At 37.2% G+C, this 22,206-nt stretch overlaps 2 protein-coding genes across 3 annotated transcripts; one reads left to right on the top strand and one right to left on the bottom strand.

The window, feature by feature from the left end:
• Positions 1-51: 51 nt before the first annotated feature.
• Smp_199640 (brg-1 associated factor, putative) lies at positions 52-5,758 on the top strand (the record flags this gene model as incomplete). Its single annotated transcript, XM_018792304.1, has 5 exons — positions 52-173; positions 876-1,083; positions 3,033-3,113; positions 4,572-4,799; positions 5,705-5,758. 5 exons carry the CDS (start codon positions 52-54, stop codon positions 5,756-5,758), a joined length of 693 nt encoding a protein of 230 aa, XP_018644729.1.
• Positions 5,759-10,308: 4,550 nt separating this feature from the next.
• Positions 10,309-12,466, bottom strand: Smp_022700.1 (protein tyrosine phosphatase-like protein; the record flags this gene model as incomplete). 2 transcript variants are annotated; one of them, XM_018792302.1, is made up of 8 exons in its annotated part: positions 12,417-12,466; positions 11,453-11,510; positions 11,301-11,418; positions 11,162-11,269; positions 11,005-11,129; positions 10,931-10,970; positions 10,755-10,893; positions 10,655-10,719 (listed from the first exon to the last, which is right to left on the bottom strand). In XM_018792302.1, the coding sequence occupies exons 2-8, from the start codon at positions 11,503-11,505 to the stop codon at positions 10,655-10,657; spliced, it is 648 nt and encodes a 215-aa protein (XP_018644161.1). In that variant the 5' UTR covers positions 11,506-11,510; positions 12,417-12,466. The 2 variants fall into 2 exon arrangements, with proteins under 2 accessions (XP_018644728.1, XP_018644161.1); XM_018792303.1 differs by having other exon boundaries at positions 10,309-10,719; positions 11,301-12,466.
• Between the last annotated feature and the right edge of the window lie 9,740 nt (positions 12,467-22,206).

The following is a 22,206-nucleotide window of genomic DNA, read 5'->3' as shown; positions in this document are numbered from 1 at the left end:
TTAAAGGTAAAACGTAGAGGCGATAGTAATGTTCGGTGTACAGGATTGTTAATGTTAGACCACCAACCTCCACAATACAAGTTAGACTCACGTTTAGCAAGAATATTGGCCCTGCATACTGGTACGCGTTCTCAAATATTTTACGCTTTATGGAACTATATAAAAACGCATAGGTTAGTTTTCATTATTCATTAGTTTACTCTACTTATATGTTATCCCAGTATACCTCCAATAATGTTTTAGTGTATAATCCTATCCCTTCCCTTATTTACAGTGTGACCGTGAAATGTACTCTCAAACTTCATGATATGGAAAGGTTGGTGTTCTGTGACCTCTAATCTAGTCTAAGCACCTATTTCTCACGCGCACACAAGATTTAATACTCTCAGACTATAGTTACAGCTGTATGTGAAACTCGTAAATCATCGTACTGTATAGTAGTACGTCAGTGATTATAGTTGAAATAGGGCTTTTTGGTCACAAAGACATTTACTCTTGATGTGTGATATCTGTCAAATTAAAGGTAATTTGGAATAATTTTCAAGTCATATATATTCATAAAGTGGTAGGGAATTTAGTTGGTGCTTAACGGTTGATACTTTTTGGTCCTGAACTTCTGTACTAGGAAAATATCGCAAGCTGTATCAGAAACATGGACTCTCACTTTTGGTCTGTTTTCCTGTTCTGACATTCTCTCCGTATTGATTATCCATACTTCGGCACTCACCCATCCCATAAAACTATTTTCCCTTTCAAACTTCCTCGTTATAGTTACCAAAATGATTTTGTTGACAAGAAAACAGTTGTCACTTATTGTGACTGGAATTTTTCTGTTAGTGTTTTCATCCGTTTCTGTATGCTTATCATTTCTCTAGATTACAAGATCCCAATGAAAAGGATTTCATCAATTGTGATTCATACTTAGAACAAGTGTTTGGCTGTCCTCGTATGAGATTCGCTGACATACCTAGTCGTTTGGCTCCCTTACAACAACCTCCTGATCCTATAGTTATTAATCATATTATCACAGTTGAAGGTGATGGTAGTCCGAAAACAGCATGCTATGATATTGAAGTTGAAGTGGTATGCAACGATGTTTAAGTGTTTACAGCATAAAGTAGCAAGTATTTGTAATTGAAACGAAAATTTTTTGATTCCGACATAGCATTTTAACATTAGATATGTTATACCTGGTTTGGTTATACAATGATGATATTATTAGTGTTATAACTAATGTATCTCAATTCCAACGATACCGTACAAATTGAATAACTTTGCGATCGGGTTTAAACTTTAACCGTAGATATCTCTAATACCACATCTGTTTTTTGAGGACGTTTTACTCTGACAAACTGTTTTTTAGGTATTTTACATTTGATAAGAAGTGTTTTCCAGTTTGGCTTAATTTACATCTCAGTGACTTGGTGTATCCGTATTGCGCCACAATAATTGTTGTGTAGTTTTATTTTTACCTTATGGATGTCCACTCACCAGAACATTGAAATAGTGGTTAGAAGTGCTAGAGTTAACAAACATTAGATGATTGTGTAATGAAGCAGCTGAAAATAGATTAATGGTAATAAAGAAGTGTATGAATTGAAGAAGAATGACAATAATGTAATTTTAAACTTCAGAAAGAGTTGAAATAATGAATGACGTAATAAATAAAAAGAAGGGGTTTAATGTTACCAGGGCAAAGATTTATTACTGTCTCTTTTTGCATACATAGACTTGGTTTTAAGCGTTTGATTGCTATCGCTTCGGCAAATTTCAAAAGGTTGGAGTTTGATTGTTTCTTAATCACCCTGAAGGACTTCAGTGTATCTACCTCATGTCCTGTGTCAAAGACACACTGCTGAATGCTTTTAATCCATTTGACCTTAAACATTTTGGAATATGTTCTTTGAGTCGGACGTAGGCTCTCCTTTCTGTTCTACCAATGTAATTGCTTTGGCAGATACATGTAAATTTGTATACTAAGTTGGTGGTAACATAAAAGGGATATCTATCGACCTTTGATTGTGTTACAGAACATGTTGTTTTGGACGGCACATGCTCTTTTCAATGCAGTTTTTAGTCTCATATTATTTGACCCTGTGACATCATCACGTTTGAATTGATGTTGAATAAAAACAAGTTTTTTATTTTCTGTAGTTTCTTTGGGTTTTTTATCTTCACGTTTTTCACTTTTCTCAGTAAATTTCAATGGATATCCGTTATTCTTTAAACATTTCTTATCATAACTAGATGCACTGCTTTAAAAATGTTTCTGTATCAGATATAAGCATTCCTAATAGTAAAGTCTCAGTTAGGAATCTTCTCCCATGTTTCTTTCTATAGCTTTGTTTATTATACGAAGTATACTTTCAAAGCACAATTATATCACCATAAGGTTCCTTGTCCACATTCTTCAGATGCACAATGATCCCATCAAAACAGGTTCTTCAGTAACATGAACTGACTGTATCAGTATTTCTGATATTTAGTTTCATAGGAATGATTTATTATATTAGTTAAGAAGTTCAAGTGATTTGGAGAGTAATAAAGTGTAAATCAGCTGTCTGGCAAATCATTGTTATTGTTTACATTACTAATCACAGGCATATTATGTTACTGAGAAAAGAATATCTTGTTGCAATGATTAATAACAAATTAAATATCAGATAATTCCTTATTGGTTTTCGAACGATATACGCCGCTATAAGTATTGCACAATTTATCGATGGCTTATTTCTCTTTCAAGCAATATAGACTTAAGTAAACGGCGTAGCACCAAGCATTGGATGCACTGCGTATCTTGAATCTTCACTGTTGGCAGGTAATATAGGTTATATTCACCTACGAACCTGTCGGAGAAACATTTTAGAAGCTATAATATATGCATGTAGATCGGTTGTTTACCTCTAAAAAGGACCCATCTCAACTCTTATTTTTTAAAAATAAAAACTGCTATTTAACAAGAATATTTTATAATTTCTCTCTATGATTAAAAAAACTTCCTAAATCTAACTTTCAATTACTATTGTTCACAGGACGATGTATACAAAAGTATGGTACATACTTATCTAACTAATATGCATACAGGTCAAGAGCTATCTGCAATAGATAACAAGGTAAGTTTCAGTTTGTCGTAAACGTTCTGCTCAAATCTTTACTGATTTTTATGAAATCCGCAAAACTCGGCACCATTGTTTGAGAGAAAGCACCCACTCGAAATATTCGGAAGAATTTAAATGTTTCTACTTCACTCTTTAACTTTCTCTAACAGAGAAACAGTACGACCCGGTATGAAGATGCATCGGTTCGAGTAAAAGGTTAGGACCATGAATTCTCTGACCACACAAACAGAACATGAGTTCAAGGCACACTAAATTGTGGTAAGAATCTGGACAGTTATTCGAAAGTGAGCGTCGGTCCAATTCATATGTGGGGCATTATTGTCCAATCCAAACGTGAAATACTTAGGAAGTGATAAACTGTAGGTAACATTCTGATAATGATTATATCGAAAGTTAGTCACGGCTAACTATACGTCGCAATAAAGAAAATGCTCCCAATTTCTTGATCTGATATCAAATTTCCTCATTGCCCATCTAGACGGGCTTCATTTTTAAGTTATAGTCCTGATATGTCCATTCAAGTCGACTACACACAGACGATTGTTAAGCGCGCCTTACTGAAGTCATTCAGACTACGATCCCCTCGAAAACAGGTAGTGGTAAAGCAAAACAAGTTCTCTTTTCTGTTACTTCGTACACTGACTAAATCTTTTAGCCTAGTTGCATGTTATCGACTGTTAAGATATATTAAGTTGTTTGGTAGTGCTGTAGTACATAAAGCAAGACTAACACCAGGGATATTAGATGTTTGTAGAACAAGGTCCTCAAATGAGCGTACGTAGCTAATTTTTGGCGTTTAAAAACAGAGGATATGTTTGCGGTAGGTCAGTGCAATGTATGATGCTATTTTCTAAGATACAGCACACACCCTGAAGCAAGGCTTTCTAGAGCCGTAGGTAAACCGGTTTAACTGGACATGGGAACGTTGCACGTACGAAGTTAAGTTTTACTTATAGTTTCAAATCAGCTGGGTTGAATCTAACATTTAGTGGGTTTTCAATAGACACACTTAGTGGTTTTCAACTGTCTACACAGATTAGTATCCCAAACTTCCTTTCTTTTTTATGTTTGTCCACTTGAACCGATGAGTTTCTGTTTGTTCTTGCTTTTTTGTATTTATCTAAGCTGAATGTACAAATAAGTCTTTCCTTCAAATAATGGTTATCAAATTTGTCTGACAATGTAATGATACACATACTGTGTTCCTCGTGTAGTGGATGCCTGTTATCACAAGTTTTCGTGATTTGTTCTAACCTTTTGATGGAAAGATTATTCTTCCTGTTTGTCTCATCACTCATATGTTTGCCCTTGCTAATTACTAATGTGTATTCTTGATCATCCCTTATGGGTGTTTAGGTAGTACGTATGCGTCTGTATACCTACTTGAACCTCTTTCATGCTTATGAAGACGGTCTTTCTTAATCAATTTTTTTATATTTCGAATTACTACAGATACACGAATTAGTTGAACAGATCAACCAAATGAAAGTACATCGTGAATTTTACTTGGAATTCAGCCGTGATCCACAGACCTTTATATCTCGTTGGTTAGCTAGTCAGTGTCGTGACTTTTGGGTGATGACCGATGCTACGCCGGGACATCCGGAGGAAGAGCGTCATGCCGAATTCTACAACGCTCACTGGACACAAGAAGCAGTAATGCGCTACTTTTACAACAGGGTAAGCCATTCTCATTCGTGTAGCTTAGGAAACAACAATATCCCACAAACTGGTCGAGTTTTAGCGAAGGGAAGATTTATTTCTCTCTAACAGATATTACTCAACACTAATTGGTAAACCTCTTATAACTGAGGCAGCTGAGTGTAGACCTCTTACTCTGTTCCTTTCTTTTGTAAAGTGTGAAGTGTTCTCCATCGACACATTTCGTTGGACAGAGTGTAACCCGTTCAGTTGTGGAGCTTCAAGAAAGAAAACATGACCTGACATTAGATGTCTCAAATGCAGTTTTGGTTGTGCAGCTCAGAGAACAAAACTCCATTAAAATCATCCACTTGAGCTACAAATCTTCTCCACCATCGCAGTTTTTTCTATTAGTGTTTCCACATATTAGGCTACATTGGTATCCACTCGTTGTTTTTCTAGGCTAATTGGTAAAAACATTGTCTGTTTGTGCCCTTTTTTGGTTAGTGTAAGGTCTGTACGCGTAAACTTAGTGCTTGTTGTCGTATGGTCGCAGTAAGGAGTTATCATTATGTCTGGTGGCATAGAATACAAAGGCCTTCAACATATTACGCTTACCAAGTGTATACTTTTCATGATTCATAGTAATCATTACTTACTAACACTAGACTTCTTTCAATCCGAAATAAAGCATCAGATTGTGTGGCTCCTTCTTCTTGAAACAATAGCTTTGGCAAATATTGAGGCCTTTGATGTTTTAATTTATTCTCACAATTGGATGATAGGATACGGATTTCCCGTCTGAAATCAGGACAGCAAACTCAAAACTTATCTAACTACAAAAGCGGACTTTGTAGTTCTTATGTCTTCCCGATGATGTTTTCATTTTCATACAAAACGAATATTCTTCGAGATAAGGTTTATCTGTCACTTTTATTTCACAGATTTCCCAAAGACGACAGGATTTGGAACACGCTCTGGGTCTTAACAACAATTAAGGCTATGGATTAGCTGTTTTCTTGTGCATGTTGAACTAATGTTAAAAGAAATATGACCACTAGTTACTGACTTCCATGTTCTATTGTTTGTTGTATATGTTTCTGTGCTAATATATCCTGTAGCATATAATGTATGTTATCCTGTCAGGTGATAAGGACTTATACTTCTCGAGATAATTTAAATAATTCCTGCAATCCAAAAATCTTCATTTCTGTGTTGCTTGAGTCACTTATTGCCATGGACATACAAAGTAATTTTCTTATTGTATGAAATGCTCTCTGAAAGTAGTCACACATAGTATACTTGAAGTGCAGGTTAGATACAGTGGTGAAAGTAAGCGGTAGTAACCTCAAAATGACGCCAACAATACTGTCGATGTACAACCACGAAATAGTTGGTTCATTATTAAGTAACATCCTAAAGCCAAAACGCTCATTTGAATATACAACCTCTACCATACCGAACTTTATTCATGAACATTAGGTTCAAAAGAGGTACAGCAGCATCGATTGTCTAAATTATTCGTAAACCTTTTCTTCAGCTAATGTCTGATAAAAGTATGTGTCAAGGATAAATTACCGTTTTAGGCCATGTCAATGTATACTTCCTCTTACGCAGCTTGTTATACTGGTCACGCAAACCATGCTCTTTCCAAACACATATCCGACACTTTCTAGTCTGGTTAGCGAAAGTTGAATGGAAATTGTCCAACAGCTAAATCACTGAAAATTCTTCAGTGGCGAAAAGGTGTATTTCGTGATACCTACATTTTTTCATAATTGTTTTAGCGGATCATTGTCCAATTAAGTTCCAAAACACAGTCTTAAGTAAAGTTTATTTATTCAGTTGAACACGTAACGATGGGTACGAAAGAGAACAACACGCGCTACACAAATAATAAAATGAGGTTACGAGGAGATGGAGTATTTTCTGCGTAAATAAGGAATAAAGGTAGGTGGACAAAAATAGTTTGAATGAGCGATTCGGTTTAGTTAAGAATACAACTAAGAAGGACGTCTTTCAGTGAAACAAGTTTCTCACACTTATGAAGAATGTAACGGGAATGACATGGCTCAAAATCGTTTGCGATGGCGAAGGTGCGTCCACTCTTTGTGTTCTGCCAAATTTTAATCTTCTGAATTCTCCATGTCTCTATCTTTTCTCTTTCCAAATTTATTTCACTGGATTATACTCCTTGAATAACATCTTCAAGCCTTTATCTTTCCGATAACTGCTCTTACTACTTCTACCACTATGGGATTTGAATCGACGGCTGCATCTCTGTGTTAATGTCGTACGGCAACTCGAACTGATGTACGTACGTACGAAGTTCGACATTGTGACTGACTGAACGGGAAACTACTGAAAAACCATCATTGGCTTCTATTCCAAGCTATATCAGCTAGATACGTATCATGACGGCCATAAAAATGGTCCAGATTAGCATGAGTTGTTCAAGCTTTCACTATATGTGGACCAACTTCGTGTCACTCCACCACCAGCACCCACCAATATGTTCGTGCACTAGGCCAGTAACTTACAACTCAGGCTTCAATACGGTGAATGAGACGGCCTTTATCCTCTTTATCTCTGCCCCACTAACTAGAGTGAGAGGTCCATTGTCGTAATGGAAGCTTTGTTAATCAGTTACGATTACCGCACTTTCTGTGCTGAGCGATTATCACTAAACACGAATCACAGTAGAAATGCATCAAAAGTGTGCTGGAAGTCGACCTTACAAGTAGTTTAGGTCGATATTGATTTCCTTCTTTATAAGTTGTACTTGGTGATCGCACACCTTTAACACTCACATGATTACTCAGACAAATTTTCTAACCTATTCCTACGGATCGCCAGCGTTCTATTTAACAGGATAGAGTGGAAAGATAATTATGAAGGATTACTCGAATCAAAGATATAGAGGAAAATAGTTAGTGGATCTGTGCCATTGTGAACGATTCTGAGCGATGTAACCCAGTCTCCAACGTCTATTCGCAGTTGTCACCTAGACCCTAACCAGGCAGTTTGCGCTTTTCTATATATCAGACCAACAGCCAATGACTCCATGAACTATTGCGCATTTTCATTGACTATCCTCGGCTTCCTTCCAAACTACGCACGGGAGGCGGTTAGACATACACAATACACGTCCCAGCCATCTCAGTCCACGGAGATTTAAAACTTTGTTGACCGACTTCCCATTTTTGCCAAGCACCATATGCCTAACCTTGACATTGCTCAATCGGCCATTTCAGGAAACGTGAACGATTCTTTGAAGACACTTGTGACTAAACTCTTTCAGTCTACAGATGTCTTTTACTCTGACAAACCAAGTTTCACAGCCATGAAGTGAGAACTACCTAACATTTTATCAGTAGTCCAGGTGTTGAAGTTAACCAGTGCTGAAGTAACGCATCCCAAAAATCCTAGTATTATTGCTCAAGGTGACCGGAAGACTGCATTTTGTTAGCGTCTTCAACAAATAGGACTTCGTCAACTGAGCACTTAAAGTTGACGAAACATTGAGTCCTTGGTTTGAACACGACTCAGCTACATTGATTCGGGCAACCAGGTAGTAGTCAGCGATTTATACTTAAATATATAGTGAGTTAATTTAAACTTAAGTTAGATTTGATAAACAGACCTCATGGTCGCATAACAGACATTTCAGGTATTTAAAAGTCAACACTAGCGTCAAGAAGTGAGGTAGCCAGTGATCCAAAGTATATTTGGCCGTAATCAGTGTATGACAGGGGAAAGAGGTGAATGTACGATTAACAAATATTCAATATTTCAGTGCAGTGGGAAGTTGTTGCATAGGAAATGTAACTTTTCTGGCGGTAGGGACGATAGTCGCTCTATCTTAGGATGTCGGTAAACTTAACTTCACAATCCTGATACGTTGTTTGACGAGAACTTTGCCTTCCTAAATAGAAGGCTTAGATGAATTATCTATGGCGCTGGAAGTTAGTTTCTCCCCATGTAAGGCGAAACACTCGCTAGAGATTACAGTGAACAGGGCATTCTGATGCTGATGGAACAGTTTCTTGAAAACACTGTCCCCTTAGACTTCATTAGCCGTTGTCCCATCAGCACAATTAGTCTCACTCATACAAGCTTGCTGTCAATTTTATTTATTTTAACATAAATATTAGTGCAAGGGGGCACCAGATATATATGCGCCACACTGGCTCGGATGAGCTCATATACCCTGTGGTAAGTGCCAAATGTAGCTGCCGCTTTCATATCCGTCCATGTTTCTGTCTTCTTTTTTAAACGTAACATAATACTTATGTATAAGGATCAACGATTAGCTTGCTTACCGTCTAACCGTGGATATGCAGTGTATCACCTTGAGAGAATATACGCTTGTAACAGGTCCTATATTCATTACGTCCATACGCAAATCAAGATCACTAGCTACTATGTTTATCGATTTCTTGAAGGTCTATTACCTAGGTTAAACAAACCTACAGTTCTCAATTATTGTGACAAGAAACGTTTCCGTTTGACTGCACTACGAACAAACCTGCACAATATCTGACTAGATATCTCAGTAACAGTCTTCTAATCAGTATTGCGGAGTGGGTCCAGTTTGCGTTAAATCATCTTGTATTTGGTACACAGAAGTTCCCAAGATACACTTACCGTAAAAATTGATTACAATATTTAGGCCATCACTTTGTCACAAACAACATAAGAACTCGAGCAAACACCCAAGAAGCAGCCAATGGTTTTGAGCCATGTCATCTAGTTTATAAACATCATTATTATCGCCCTACCATATTTTCAAATACAGTTTGGAACAGTGGTTAAAGCGGATCTGAGCCCGCATCACCTACTTTAGTCTGGCCAATCTGTATGTAATATCAACCCCGTTAATAAATCTAAACGTTAGCTGCAATAAATGCAGTTTTGTATGTTTGATTACATCCCGCCCATCTAACACATGGTTGTTAAAACGTCTGAGTACAAGTAGTCTTCAACTGTAAATTATCATTATCACAAGGACTGCCGGCAGCCTCTTTATTACTACATGACTTTTCAATCAACCCTATCTTTAAGAAATGGCTGTGAAAATTATGCTTTTAGACAAAAATACTGTCAATTGAATGGTAGTTTCGGTGAATCCTTAAAGGCATTTGTCAAACTATGATCGGCATTTACCTAACAGGTTTCGTAATCTAGTTTCTGGTTTAATACTACAGTGATTCTTAACTGTATAAACAAGCTTAGAAGAACCAGATGTTGAGTTTATGATCTGATAGTAATGAAGCCAGTTTGTATTTTATATTATTATATGTGAGACAAAAATGCTATTAATACTTACCGGCAGCCTTATAATCTAAAACATAGTTTCCAATAATAGCTTGTAATCGCACTACGTTGTGAAATGGTGGCTTAGTGCTTAGGGAGTTTGACTTTCAGCCACTACGTTTCAGGTTTGGACCTCGCTCTACCTATTTTGTTTCGGATAACTGGGTAGCATCATTAGCTTTCACACTAAGAGTGCAGCTTATATCCAAGTACATGGTAAATGAGTTGTTTTATCCACAAAACTACATATGTTTTATTTTTATTCCAAATAAAACAGATGAACTCATATGTCTAGGACTGCAATTAAATAATTTCTTTTAGCATATATGAACCTCGTGAGGATTTCCTTGATATTCCCATTGTCACAGGCGTTATAAAGAGATGGATGATAGCTAGCAGTTGGATGGATTCAGAACGCGTATTTTGTCACACTTGGGGCTTTTCAGCTCGATGAAATAGGAGGCCGAATTTTGGGTGCTTTTAAATACATCAGAGAATAGCCAAGTGGTTGTTGATACTTAGTAAACATTTATAAATAAGTTAGATTATTCATACGATGAAAAAATAACAACTGCTCCTTAGTTACAATTTTGTAAAACTTTCTTTCTTTGACGCATCATGTGAGTGTACATTGTCTTTGAACCTTTAGAAATGAGTTGTGACGTAATGACAACTTACCTGGAATGTAGGTTATAAGTATAGCAGCGAAAGCAAACCAATAACTGAGTGAACAATTTAAAGCATTTGGAAGATCGAAGGAATATTGTTCTGTTTCCCTCAGTCTTTTTATGCCACTTACTATTAGAAGAACCTCACCCTGAATCATTGATTAAGCATGAAATTCTATGACTTACAGAAATCCCAGTTGGATACAAAATCATAAAGCCTGAGTACCTTTCGAAGTAAATGAATTAAAAATTTTCCTCACCTCAACCAAGTTAGCAAATTTAACTTTACCCTACATATATCTGCCACATAATATGAATAACGAATCATTTCAGCAATAGACCACGATATAACAATGAGTGGGACACCCAAATTATCACGTGCAACCTGAAGTATTAAGTCACACTAAAACCACTTACTTCCGGGACCATATATAAAATTCCCCACACAACTAGTAGTCGGGAGGATACCTGCAACATGGTTGTCATGACGGAAGATCTAACTAATCCTACTGCAGAATGGATTATCTACAGAAGTTAGTTTTTTCGACATAACTACCTCAACGACAGCTAGAGATTGGAACAGGCGTAGAAAAATATCTACTTGAACGCTTAACTCAAACCACTTTCTTTTGAAGGATGACTCAAGTATGTACAAAGAAAGTATATAACCCCATCTATAAACTATTGACATATTACATCCGGACAAACCCCATTAGCTGAAATCCATTGTATATTCCCAGATAACTTTTCTTGATACTCATCCGTACTTTTAAGATATCATAAAAAGATTTAAAGAATCCATTAACATTTAGCGTCTCAAGAATTTGGAGATAATGGTAAATCAAGTGTGGTCATATCGACTTCTTATCTTTTTAATAACTAAAATTGTGTCTCAAATACATTTTACGCAAAACACAAAATTACTTGCAAATGGTATGGGTTCGCATGTGAGTCATGCTTGATAAAATGTCAATGAGTCACTTAAGTCCAAATAAAGGGTGAATATTTAACAAGTACTGTCCTCTCTTACAAGTCACTCTAAATGACGACAAATAGTGATCTGCATCACAGATCCTTAGACAACACTTACAAACGATTTAAGTCAATCGGGTTCAATATTTCAAGAACGCACTGCTTGGTGGGCGGTTTGATTCGCTATAGAATGAGGCTAATCCTCTAAGGAAAATGGTGACTAAGCATATAAGAGCGTAGTCTTTTCTGCTCTGAGGTCACGTTTCACAAACACAAACAGGAACTATTTGCCAGGTAGTGCTGAAACCCAACTTTCAGTGATAACTCGTCAAAAGCAGTGAAGCATCTCAGACACAATTTGATCACTATTTTTCGGGAAGATCGATTAAAAAGCAAGCTACCTGTTTTCATCATATACCCTTACAGATGACTGGAAAGCACTTTGATGCTACCGGAAGTAGCAATTAACTAACATTCCAGAAATATCAGGAGACGGCTGTCTTTATAATTACATAATCACCAAATTTTTTTAGAGAAGTTCGGTGAAGAATTCTTCTCGGACAGACGTAGTGAGATTTGTATCACTAATACTATTTAGTATTTAGAAAGAAAATGTGAATGTACACAGCTAGAAGGGAGCTGCACTCTTATGATTGCTTAGTTCGATTCACTTTCGAGGTGGCAAAAACATCGAGGGTACCTAGCGATATTATTGCTTCCAACCTTGAGTTTGCCTGAGCGCTGTGCTTCGTGTTCATCACGTTCAATACACAATATCTCCATGTCTATTCAGTAAACAAGTGATTAGTTTGTGACTTTAGAGTTTCATTGTTTTATTCATTTTCTTCGAAGGGGTTTGGGTTCCATGATATTCTCAGATGCCGGCTCAGTGGTCTATCGGTTAAGGGCTCCGGCTCGAGACTGGTAGGTCCTGGGTTCGCATCTCGCGAGTGTGGGATCGTGGATGCGCACTGCTGCGGAGTCCCATAATAGGACGAAACGGCCGTCCAGTGCTTCCAGGTTTTCGATAGTGGTCTAGCTTCAATTAACTCATGATTTCAACTGTGAAAATACTAAATTCTCCACAAAAACCCCTCTATTCTCAGATCGTCATGGACTAAGTGTCTATATCAACAGTTTTTCGCAGTTCCTGATGTTTTTAATGTTAAATGAATAAACTATTTTGGCAACAGTTTCCCTTTCGATTTTGTTCTTATCAGTGACTGTGGCCGTTTACAAGGTTTACTGTCAGAGCACTTCGATTTCACCAATAAATCTCAATGTTCCTAAACTCCTGTTTTGGCAATCACCGTAGTTTTCTGAAATGACTTTTCAGACGACTGTTATGAGTATGAAGCCTCTTTCATGTCAATGATTTATGGAACTTGCTGTTTGGGGGTGTTTTACTTGTGTTCGACCCAACTGGTGTTTTTTCTTAACATGTTTTGCGATACTCGTTTCTTCTTTCTCTCGCTTGAAAACAATATTTTTATGAAGCTTATCACAACAAAATAGAACCTCATGTCATTCATTTGTATACATCATCACCGTCGGCAACTACTTAATATTCGTGCGCAAGGGAGATAGGAAACTCACTCACTGGAGTCGTAGTATCCGCTGTCCAACATTTTGGTGTTATATTCAAAATCGAGTAGGTCCCCGGCGAAAATTTGATTTCTTGGTTTTTATTGAGTACTTATGGGTGACAAAAGTTTCTTCATTGTTAAAGGTTGCAAATGGAATCGAAAAAGCCCAAAAGCAGAGTGTCAACTATATTTCTACCAACTTTTGTTCATGCAGTGAGGGCACATAGTACCAGTTTGAGAATAATGGAGTGATTGGCCGTAAAGTCCGTTAGAAAAAAGTATATTGGTCATCACTCAGTGATAGAAAGTTTATTTTAATATAAAAAGTTTCTGAAACTGATCTGAAAACCGTTTACACTCATATTGCTGATAATACTTGCCAAACAATCCCTCAACCCAAAGTATTCGCTGCAGCGCATTGCAAGCTTTGGTATTTGTATTTGCGACTTATTCGGGCTCAAGCAACGTAAATAATCGCACTGGTGAATATTCGAAATGAACTATGTTTCCAAAGCAAAGCTGTTGATGGTTGAAATCATTTTATTAATAGCTTTTTAGGATTCGGGTCTTCAAATTTCATTCTAGCTGGTTTGCGAAAGGTTGGAAAGGATTACTTAAGCTATGGTGAAGTCAGAGTAAATTGAATAATGTACCGTGATATGTCTGAATTGATTTGAACCTCTTCCAAACATTATTGTAAACAAGCGGAACCTAATTATGCCATCTACTTATAATTACCCTAAAGCCTATTAAGTGTTTCAGTTCATTCTCATAGATTATAAGGTTCTTGGAAATCAACTAATTTTTACTTGATCTAAATATGGAAATAGGTTTGATTTGACAAAGATATCGAATAAATTTAAGCTCTATATCGCTAAAAGATCAGAATATTTATAGTGGATTGTCTAAGGTCTAAAATGCAGTCATACTGTGGTAATTTGATATTCGTTGAGCAATGTGTAAAAGAGTGGATATCCGAAAAACGTTGATAGTTATGTCTCCGATGAACAGAAGCATTGTTAATTATTTGAGCAGATATTTGGTAGACTGTGAAAGTCATTGGTTAACTGAATTCATTGGTGACGTACGTCAGGAGGAACGCTCGTCATTTTCAATGATACAAATTAAAGTTTGTTTAATGAAGAGACAGAACCGAAGCTTTTCTCTCTTCCGATGAGTCTTCAACTTCGATGAACGGCCTTTCCGTTTCTAACTCCAGCTCACCCTCATAATGTGCATACATTTCGCACCTTTACACGTTAAAACCTTCTATCCTGTATCACTGTATTCTTTTATCTAAAGACTTTAACTAAAATTTATTCTAGCGTTGGCAGCTAGTATGAGATTTGCCTACTGATCCATCAGCACCCTCCTCTACTCAATTATTAATGGTTGGGCGTTGCCGAGACTTCATAACCACTCGTCTCACTACTCCTTTTCCCCTTTTTTTACAGCACCACATTTGTAGTAAACGGCTATGGAGCTTCTTCATACGTCAGGAACGAAACGTCATGTACGTGTTTGTCAAGTCAACAGCTTATATCAAGCGACTCCCACTCGTCACTTCATGGCAACTCTTAATTCAATAAACACTTCTATTTCATGTATGATAAGCAGGCGAATAAGTGCTGCTGATCTTATTGAAATGGCATGACCTAGTTATGTAATTCACCTGTTACACCGCATTCCTCTTATTTATGTGATGATGAATGTTAGGCTCTGGTAAAGTCAAAAAATTGAGTGATATCCGAATGGCAATAAATCCTTATTTTTGAGTCAACCTATTCGACATTAGAGCTCATGCAAGATATTTTGGTAATGCAACCCCATTTTGAACATATAAAAGGTCAGTGCTTGTCTAAATGAAAGTCAGTTACCGTACTAATAACTTTCTTCGTTCTCGATAAAATAGGTGTACATTCGATTGCGAAATAATTGTTCACGTCCAGCTCAGACCCATTTAGAAGTATGGAATGATGCATATGAGTTCCTAATCGTACTGTAATATGGCCGTTTTAAAAGACCTATTAAATATTTTGGTAGGCAAAATGAGAAATAATCTAGGTTATCTCATTTATTAAAATTAACATGCACCTTGTTACTTTCGCTGTTAAAATAATTTTCCGTAATCTCAAACCATCCCTTATCTTAGCAAGCGTGAAGTCTGCCTGCCATTATACGTCTGGATCTAACTGTAATATTAGGAGTACTAATGATCCCTGATGGGCTAGGTCCCATGTCACTTTGAAGCCTGATTAGGGATGCAAACACTGGTCTCCCATAGAACTGAGATGTACTTGCAAACGGCAGATCACTTGGAAGTGATTAATGTATTATATGTCAAGTTCCTCTTAGTGGTGATTCACTTCTATGGATCAAGTGGCAATGCGGCTACTAGTTCAGACAAATCTTCGTCTCGTGCAGTATGATCGGATGTAAGATGATAGTTGCAGGTAGTCAGTAGGAAACTCAATATCTATTCATTTAGGTTAGTAGCCGCAAACTACCTGATCTATGAGTTTCGACATATTCGACAATAGTAACTACTCTAACTAATCAAATGTTGAACGCTTTGTAATAATACGTACTGAATTCCATTGATTATATTGGCGTTAATATGTATAGAATAGCTAAAAATTCCTGCTAAACACCAAGCCTTTACAAATTGTCTAGTCTATTTATAAATGTGACGGGAATATAACTATTATATGGCATGTGCTTTTTACTTCGTTTGGGACCATTTTGCCGAAAGAAATCATCACGAAGAATATCTGGTGCATTTCTAACATTTCCGGAAAAACCCACCGATCTCAACAAAGACTATGTAACGAAGTCTCAGAGTAGATCAGTCGTTATGTGCGAGTTTTTCAACAGAACCTGGTAGAAATGCTGCTTCAGTTGTAGTTTATTGGCATATTTGATCTGTAAGTTGGCAAGCTACAACCTTTTGATCACCACCTGAACATTAAAGGCTGGTATATTTCATATACGCATGGACAGTCTCAAGGAAAATTAGGTTTGGTGGTATAGCATACATGGTGAACTTACTATCTCAGATAATCCAATTTTTTCTTCGAATAATCGTTCAAATCGAAAAATCATGTGAGGGTACCCAGCCAGTAGACTGCATATTGAAGTCACATCATATTAACTAATTTGCAGATAACCAGGGCATCGACGCCAAATTTTTACACGAGGGGGATTTGGTGCCCGGTAGACGTAAACTGTTGTAATGCTTACGAATCAGAAAAATCCTACCGAAGTTTGATTATAAATTTGACAGAGATATAATGACAATAGGAAACATGCAGTTGGTTTTTTATTGTGACAATTAAGTTCAGGTAGATTTCAGGATTGCAATAAAGAAGACCTTGCACACCAAACAAGAAACGTGATTTTCAATTCCATATGGACGGTCTAATCAATCGACCCAGCCATGAAAATCAAAAGTACAATCACTCAATACGCTCGCCACCAAGCTCCAACGGTAGAGTAAAACATGACCATCACAGACAGAGAAAAAACACAAAACAGAGAGAACGGGACAATAAAGCAAAATTACTGGAGAAATGAATGATTTTAGAGTAATGTGAACCAAAATTAAGGTGGATCTATGAAGATAAAAGGAATCTAAATTGTTGTATTTTCACTCTGCGGAAAGAGTAGAGGGTTAGTATGCTATATACATGATACATTTTCCCGAACGTGCACAAACATGAATTATAGCCTGTGCAAATAGCAACCTTCTGCCGATCATTAAAACATGATTGATATGTGGGCGCGAATGACAATGATTGGTTGTTTTGCAGAGTCATATATTAGACAGGACGACAGGTGTTATATGTGTTATATATATTCCCCTATCTGGACTGTTATTGATTGACTGTTCCTTGTTGTTGGATTGTGTCGGATTTGGTGCGGAAATATATTGACGTTCTGGCCAGGCTAATCTCGTGTTCTTGATCTGAGTTGTGTTGAAGTCCTGTAGAATAGACACTGGGTGATAATCTAGTGTAGATATTCGTCTAAGGTTAATTAACGTCTCACATACGTGTAAAAAGTGAAAGGATTGTTATAAAAAGAAACCCTAGAGTTATAACAAGAATCCTTCCGTTTATAACAATCATAGACACATTTGTCTACGGTTATGAAGACAGCATCATCTAACAATTCATAACCTGATAAGATTATCACCGTCAAAATACAAGATCTCACATACATCACACAGTTATGGGAAGGAATAAGTTTGATGTGCTTCGAAGAAGCACGTGGATGGGTGGGGTAGGTTAGATGAGGTTGTTATGACTTGATCAAGGCCTTCACCAATTTGTTTTGATCTTACAAATAAACAAAGGACGTATCCCAATTGGTTACTGGTTTTTATGCACGGCTTTTATTCACGTGAATTATCCACCAATGGAAATACGACTTTTCCGACCTTAACACGGTGACAATCAATGACGTTTGATCAGTATGAGTAATCTAGTGTCCTTATTGGTTCTTTATCCGCCTAGCCCTTCCACTTGAGTCCAGAACACCAATGATAGCTTCTGCCATGTGAATCGCTTATTTCAAGCATACTCGGTTTATATACCAGACAGACCGACCACATCACACCATCAAATAGAAAATAATATTTGTACAAGTTCAGGCCAAATGTGGCTGTGATCGAGGGAGACGGTAATTATTAAACTGAGTATAATTTAGGAACAGTAAATAGTATAATAATAATCCATATGTCAAAATGAAGCTTAAAATATGATGAGTATAGATATAGATAATCTAGTTACTGAATAGTTATATAATAGGAATATACATAGAATAATAGTCCAATAAAAGGTCCCGTAAGTTATCCGTACTTACCTCTTCCCTTGGATATAACAGAGGTCGGTTAGTAGGTTATCTGTGGATTGGCTAGAAAGGTTAGTCATGGAAATATCAAAATCAAGTGGTATCAATAGCAATAAAAGAGATTCACCTCCCATTTTCCCATCAGATTATGTAGGGGACAGCTCCGAAGGAGCAGAGATATCGCCCCCAAAAGTTGAAGACGGCATATCGCTGCTGTTAGGAAGAGGGATTAAAAAAGTTGAAGTGTCTGTTTCTAGGCATCAAGGAGTCAAGAGCCTTTATTATCATTGCTATTCGAAAGCAACCTTTTAACACATAAGTGTTGTGAAAAGGCTGTATAGGCCTTCCTTGGAAAGGCAATCACACGAGTTTTAATGACGTTTGCATACTATTTACCAGATGCAAACAGGTTCTGTATTACTTACGTGGATATTAAGTTGACCCTAGGGGAAAAGGAAAGAAGGAAAGAATAAATATGTGTAAACAATTCAACACCTATGCTTCCGAAACAGAATAAGAATAAACGGTAACATATATATCACCAAAGGAATTTAAAGTTAATCATTAATGTAGTGAGGTTTGAAGGTATGGCAAGAGTTTATTCAGCAGTAATTTAGCATAACGTGATTAGTCTTAGTTATTGCCAAATATTAATTCGTAAAGAACAGATATACGCGGGTGAAGTTAAAATAATTTGAAGGGTCAGTTTTTTTCGACAGGCTCATTACAAAATGTTGTATTTTTCTTAGAAACTCTCGAGAAGTAGCAATAAACTTTATGTGAGGGGAAAGAAAGAGAAAAAGGAAAATATTCATTTTGCAAAGCGATGAACCACAAGCGACGCGTGCTTATACATTGCCTTAAGTCGTTGGTAGGCCCGCCAGGCAAGCCTGTACTGAATCTATTATCAGCAGGACTATGGTGCATTGCTATATCATTGTTTACCAGATTCTATATCTCAAGGTATATAACTGAAGTCGCGTACGGTTTGCTAGATTGCTAGTGATGCAGATGGTTCAAGTTACCATTGTAAAAACTAGAAGGGTTTGTTTTTAATGCGTGTTATGTGGCTTACTGACCTTGTGGGTGAATGCGGTAAAGTGCTACAACTTGGATATCAAGAATTGTGCTTGGGTCATATTTAGAAACGAATTAGTTCCTGTGACACGTCTTGTCATTTCTAAGAGGCTTCGTATTGTGGTGATTTAAAGTGGCCATGCCTAGATGCAGCTGCCTCTCAGTTGTGTTTTTGGACTGACTGATTGCACTACTGGACGAAGAAAGATTGCTAAAGATAAGTTTGCTAATGTTGAGCGTAAAGGTAGACGCACATCTACAAGTATTAGTGCAGTCCCCTGTATATTTCTTACAATTTCGAGCTACTGAGGCAGGTTCCAATTTTTAGGCTTAGCAGGAATATCCTTACGGTTGTCAGCATTATCATAATGTTGTGTTTAGGGCCAGAACTACTAGTATGTTAGTGCTGTGTCCTTTTGCATACACTGGAGTGGTTAAGCACCTCTGAAGATACATAGCTGAATGTTCTTTTGTTGCATCCAACATTATAGTGTCATGGTTCTCAGGTGTCTTGACGAAATAGCTGTAAAGTAATACGTCACTCATGGTCAGGGTTTAACTATCCTTTTTCTCGTCAACAAAAATTAATATCTCGGAACGCACTTGTTGAGAAGAACTATTTGTGTAAACTGTCAAGAGAAAAGCCCCTAGTGATGGATCTGTAACCACTGTACATGAACGTTCTGTGGCCTCAAAAGATGGAAAATTTGTCAATCATTTATACATGGCTTAAACTAGTCTATCATAAGTTCGAGCTTATTTATAGGCCCTAACGAAGACTTTCAAAAAATCGAAGTACATTACGTTCAGCTTATCCTTACAGTCGATGATGATGGGTTCACTATCCGGTTTAGTCAGCAGACTCGATATGATAATAATAGTAATTTATTCTTAAATAACATTTTAAATGAGGCATGCAAGTTTGTAGGGAAGATTACTAAAACTTTCGTCGCATCGATGGAAGGGCTTGACAGAAGACTGTCTCTCATTCTGGAGCACATGCTTAGATTCAGATCATGCTCTAGTGCGGGCACGTATTTGTCTCCGTCTTACTGGACGTAGGAAAGACGCTGTAAGAAAGCCTCTTAGGGTTCTACTTAATGATAGGCAAGCTAAGAATATATTTCAGGAACAACTAGAAAACAGCTAGACGGCCATGTAAGTTGTGCCCACCCCGAGGCAGCTTGAAATGATATCCGAAAAGTTGTAAAGACAGCGGTGCTATCTGCTAGTAAGATAAACCATAAGGTTAGGGAGAAATACCGGATTTCAGTAGCATCTACTGCAAAGATGGATGCTCAAAAACTCATCCCATCTGACTGTAAACATAACGAAGAGCGGAGTCAGTTTAAGCGCAGGCTAATAAGAAGTCTACGCAATGATCGCGGACAATGGTGGGTAGCGAAAGCAAGAGAGATGGGAAAGGCAGCAGCAACAGGCAACAGCAGACAACTGTTCAGACTTCTTAAAGAAACCGGTATTAGGAACTCAACTATTGGCGAAACTATCTCGGAAAAAGATGGACATATTATTCATTCTCAATCCAGGAGATTGGATCGATGGGCAGAACACTTCAGGGATCATGGCCGGTAAGAGTAGAGGATATTCGTAGGTTACTAGTATTCAATAATAGGTGTCTTTGAAGCATTGCTCGTATATCCTGGGACCACCGGATAAGTAGTGCAGTTGTTAGTAAACGGGTACTAGGTAAGGATGGCAAATCGATTAATGAAGTAGTGAAACTTCATCAGTTGAGATGGCTGGGACAAGTGTTACGCATACCCAACCACCGACTGCCCCAACGAGCGATGTTTTATAGTGTAGTAGTAGATTGGAAGAAAGCTAGATGCGGCCAGACCAAAACATGGCACAAATCCATGAAGTCACTGGGAGGTGGACTGAGCTGTGTTGGTAGGTGTAGACTACCTGGTTGGGATCCGCGAGACGATAGCAACCGATGGTTAGAGACCTTGAGTGACATGGCTCAAAATCGTTTGCGATGGCGAAGGTGCATCCACCCTTTGTGTTCTGCCAAATTCTAATCTTCTGAATTCTTCACATCCCTATCTTTTTTCTCTTTCCAAATGTATTTCACTGAATTATACTCCTTGAATAACATCCTCAAACCCTAATCTTTCGGATTACTGCTCATACTCCTACTACCTATACCACTATGGGATTTGAATTGACAACTGCATCTCTGTGCTAATGTGGTACGGCAACTAGAACTGATGTATGTATGTATGTACGTACGTACGTACAAAGTTCTACGTTGTGACTGACTGATATCTGTACTTTGTACATAGAAGCAAACAGATTTTAGCCATCGTGATCAAGAATTATGAACGAGTAGAACAGGGTTTTTGTGCATTTATTATGTTGATTTATATGTGTTTTCAACAGAATATAGTTTGTTCTGCTCTTATTCGTTAGAATTACTTTATAACGTAGAGGTTAATCCTACTTATTTCCCGTTTTTAATCGAAATGGCATTTTGATATAGTTTAAATACTCATAAACAACAATGAGTCGATCTTTTTATTTGTGATAGGGGTAATGAAAGAGTCCTGATTTACATAATGATGAGTCAATTTCTAGTTTATATGAATTTGCTAACTTAGGGATAAATCGTTCGATATACTCCAGACACATTTATCAAAGTACCATTCTTTCTGGCTTATAAATTATATTTGACAAAAGAATATGTTGTTTTATAAAGCACATTAACCTGAAATTTTGTTTTTCATATATCGACTGAACAGAAGATAAATTAGCCAGAAAAGTCGCTATGTTCTAAGCTGTATATAGTGTGAAAATGTCCAGAAGAAGCACTGTTGAAAGTACGCTGTTAGAAAACATTCTTTAGATACATTCCTTACTGGAATTTAATTCAAGCTTTGATATGTTTGATTTTTTTAAAATTTAACTTATAAGGTCTACTGTATTTAAAAAGATCAAGGATCAATATGTTATAGC

Source organism: Schistosoma mansoni (genome assembly GCF_000237925.1).
Source record: "Schistosoma mansoni, WGS project CABG00000000 data, supercontig 0390, strain Puerto Rico, whole genome shotgun sequence".
Classification (NCBI taxonomy): domain Eukaryota; kingdom Metazoa; phylum Platyhelminthes; class Trematoda; order Strigeidida; family Schistosomatidae; genus Schistosoma; species Schistosoma mansoni.
The sequence above is the reverse complement of the archived record's forward strand: the minus strand, read 5'-3'. Positions and strand labels throughout refer to the sequence as shown.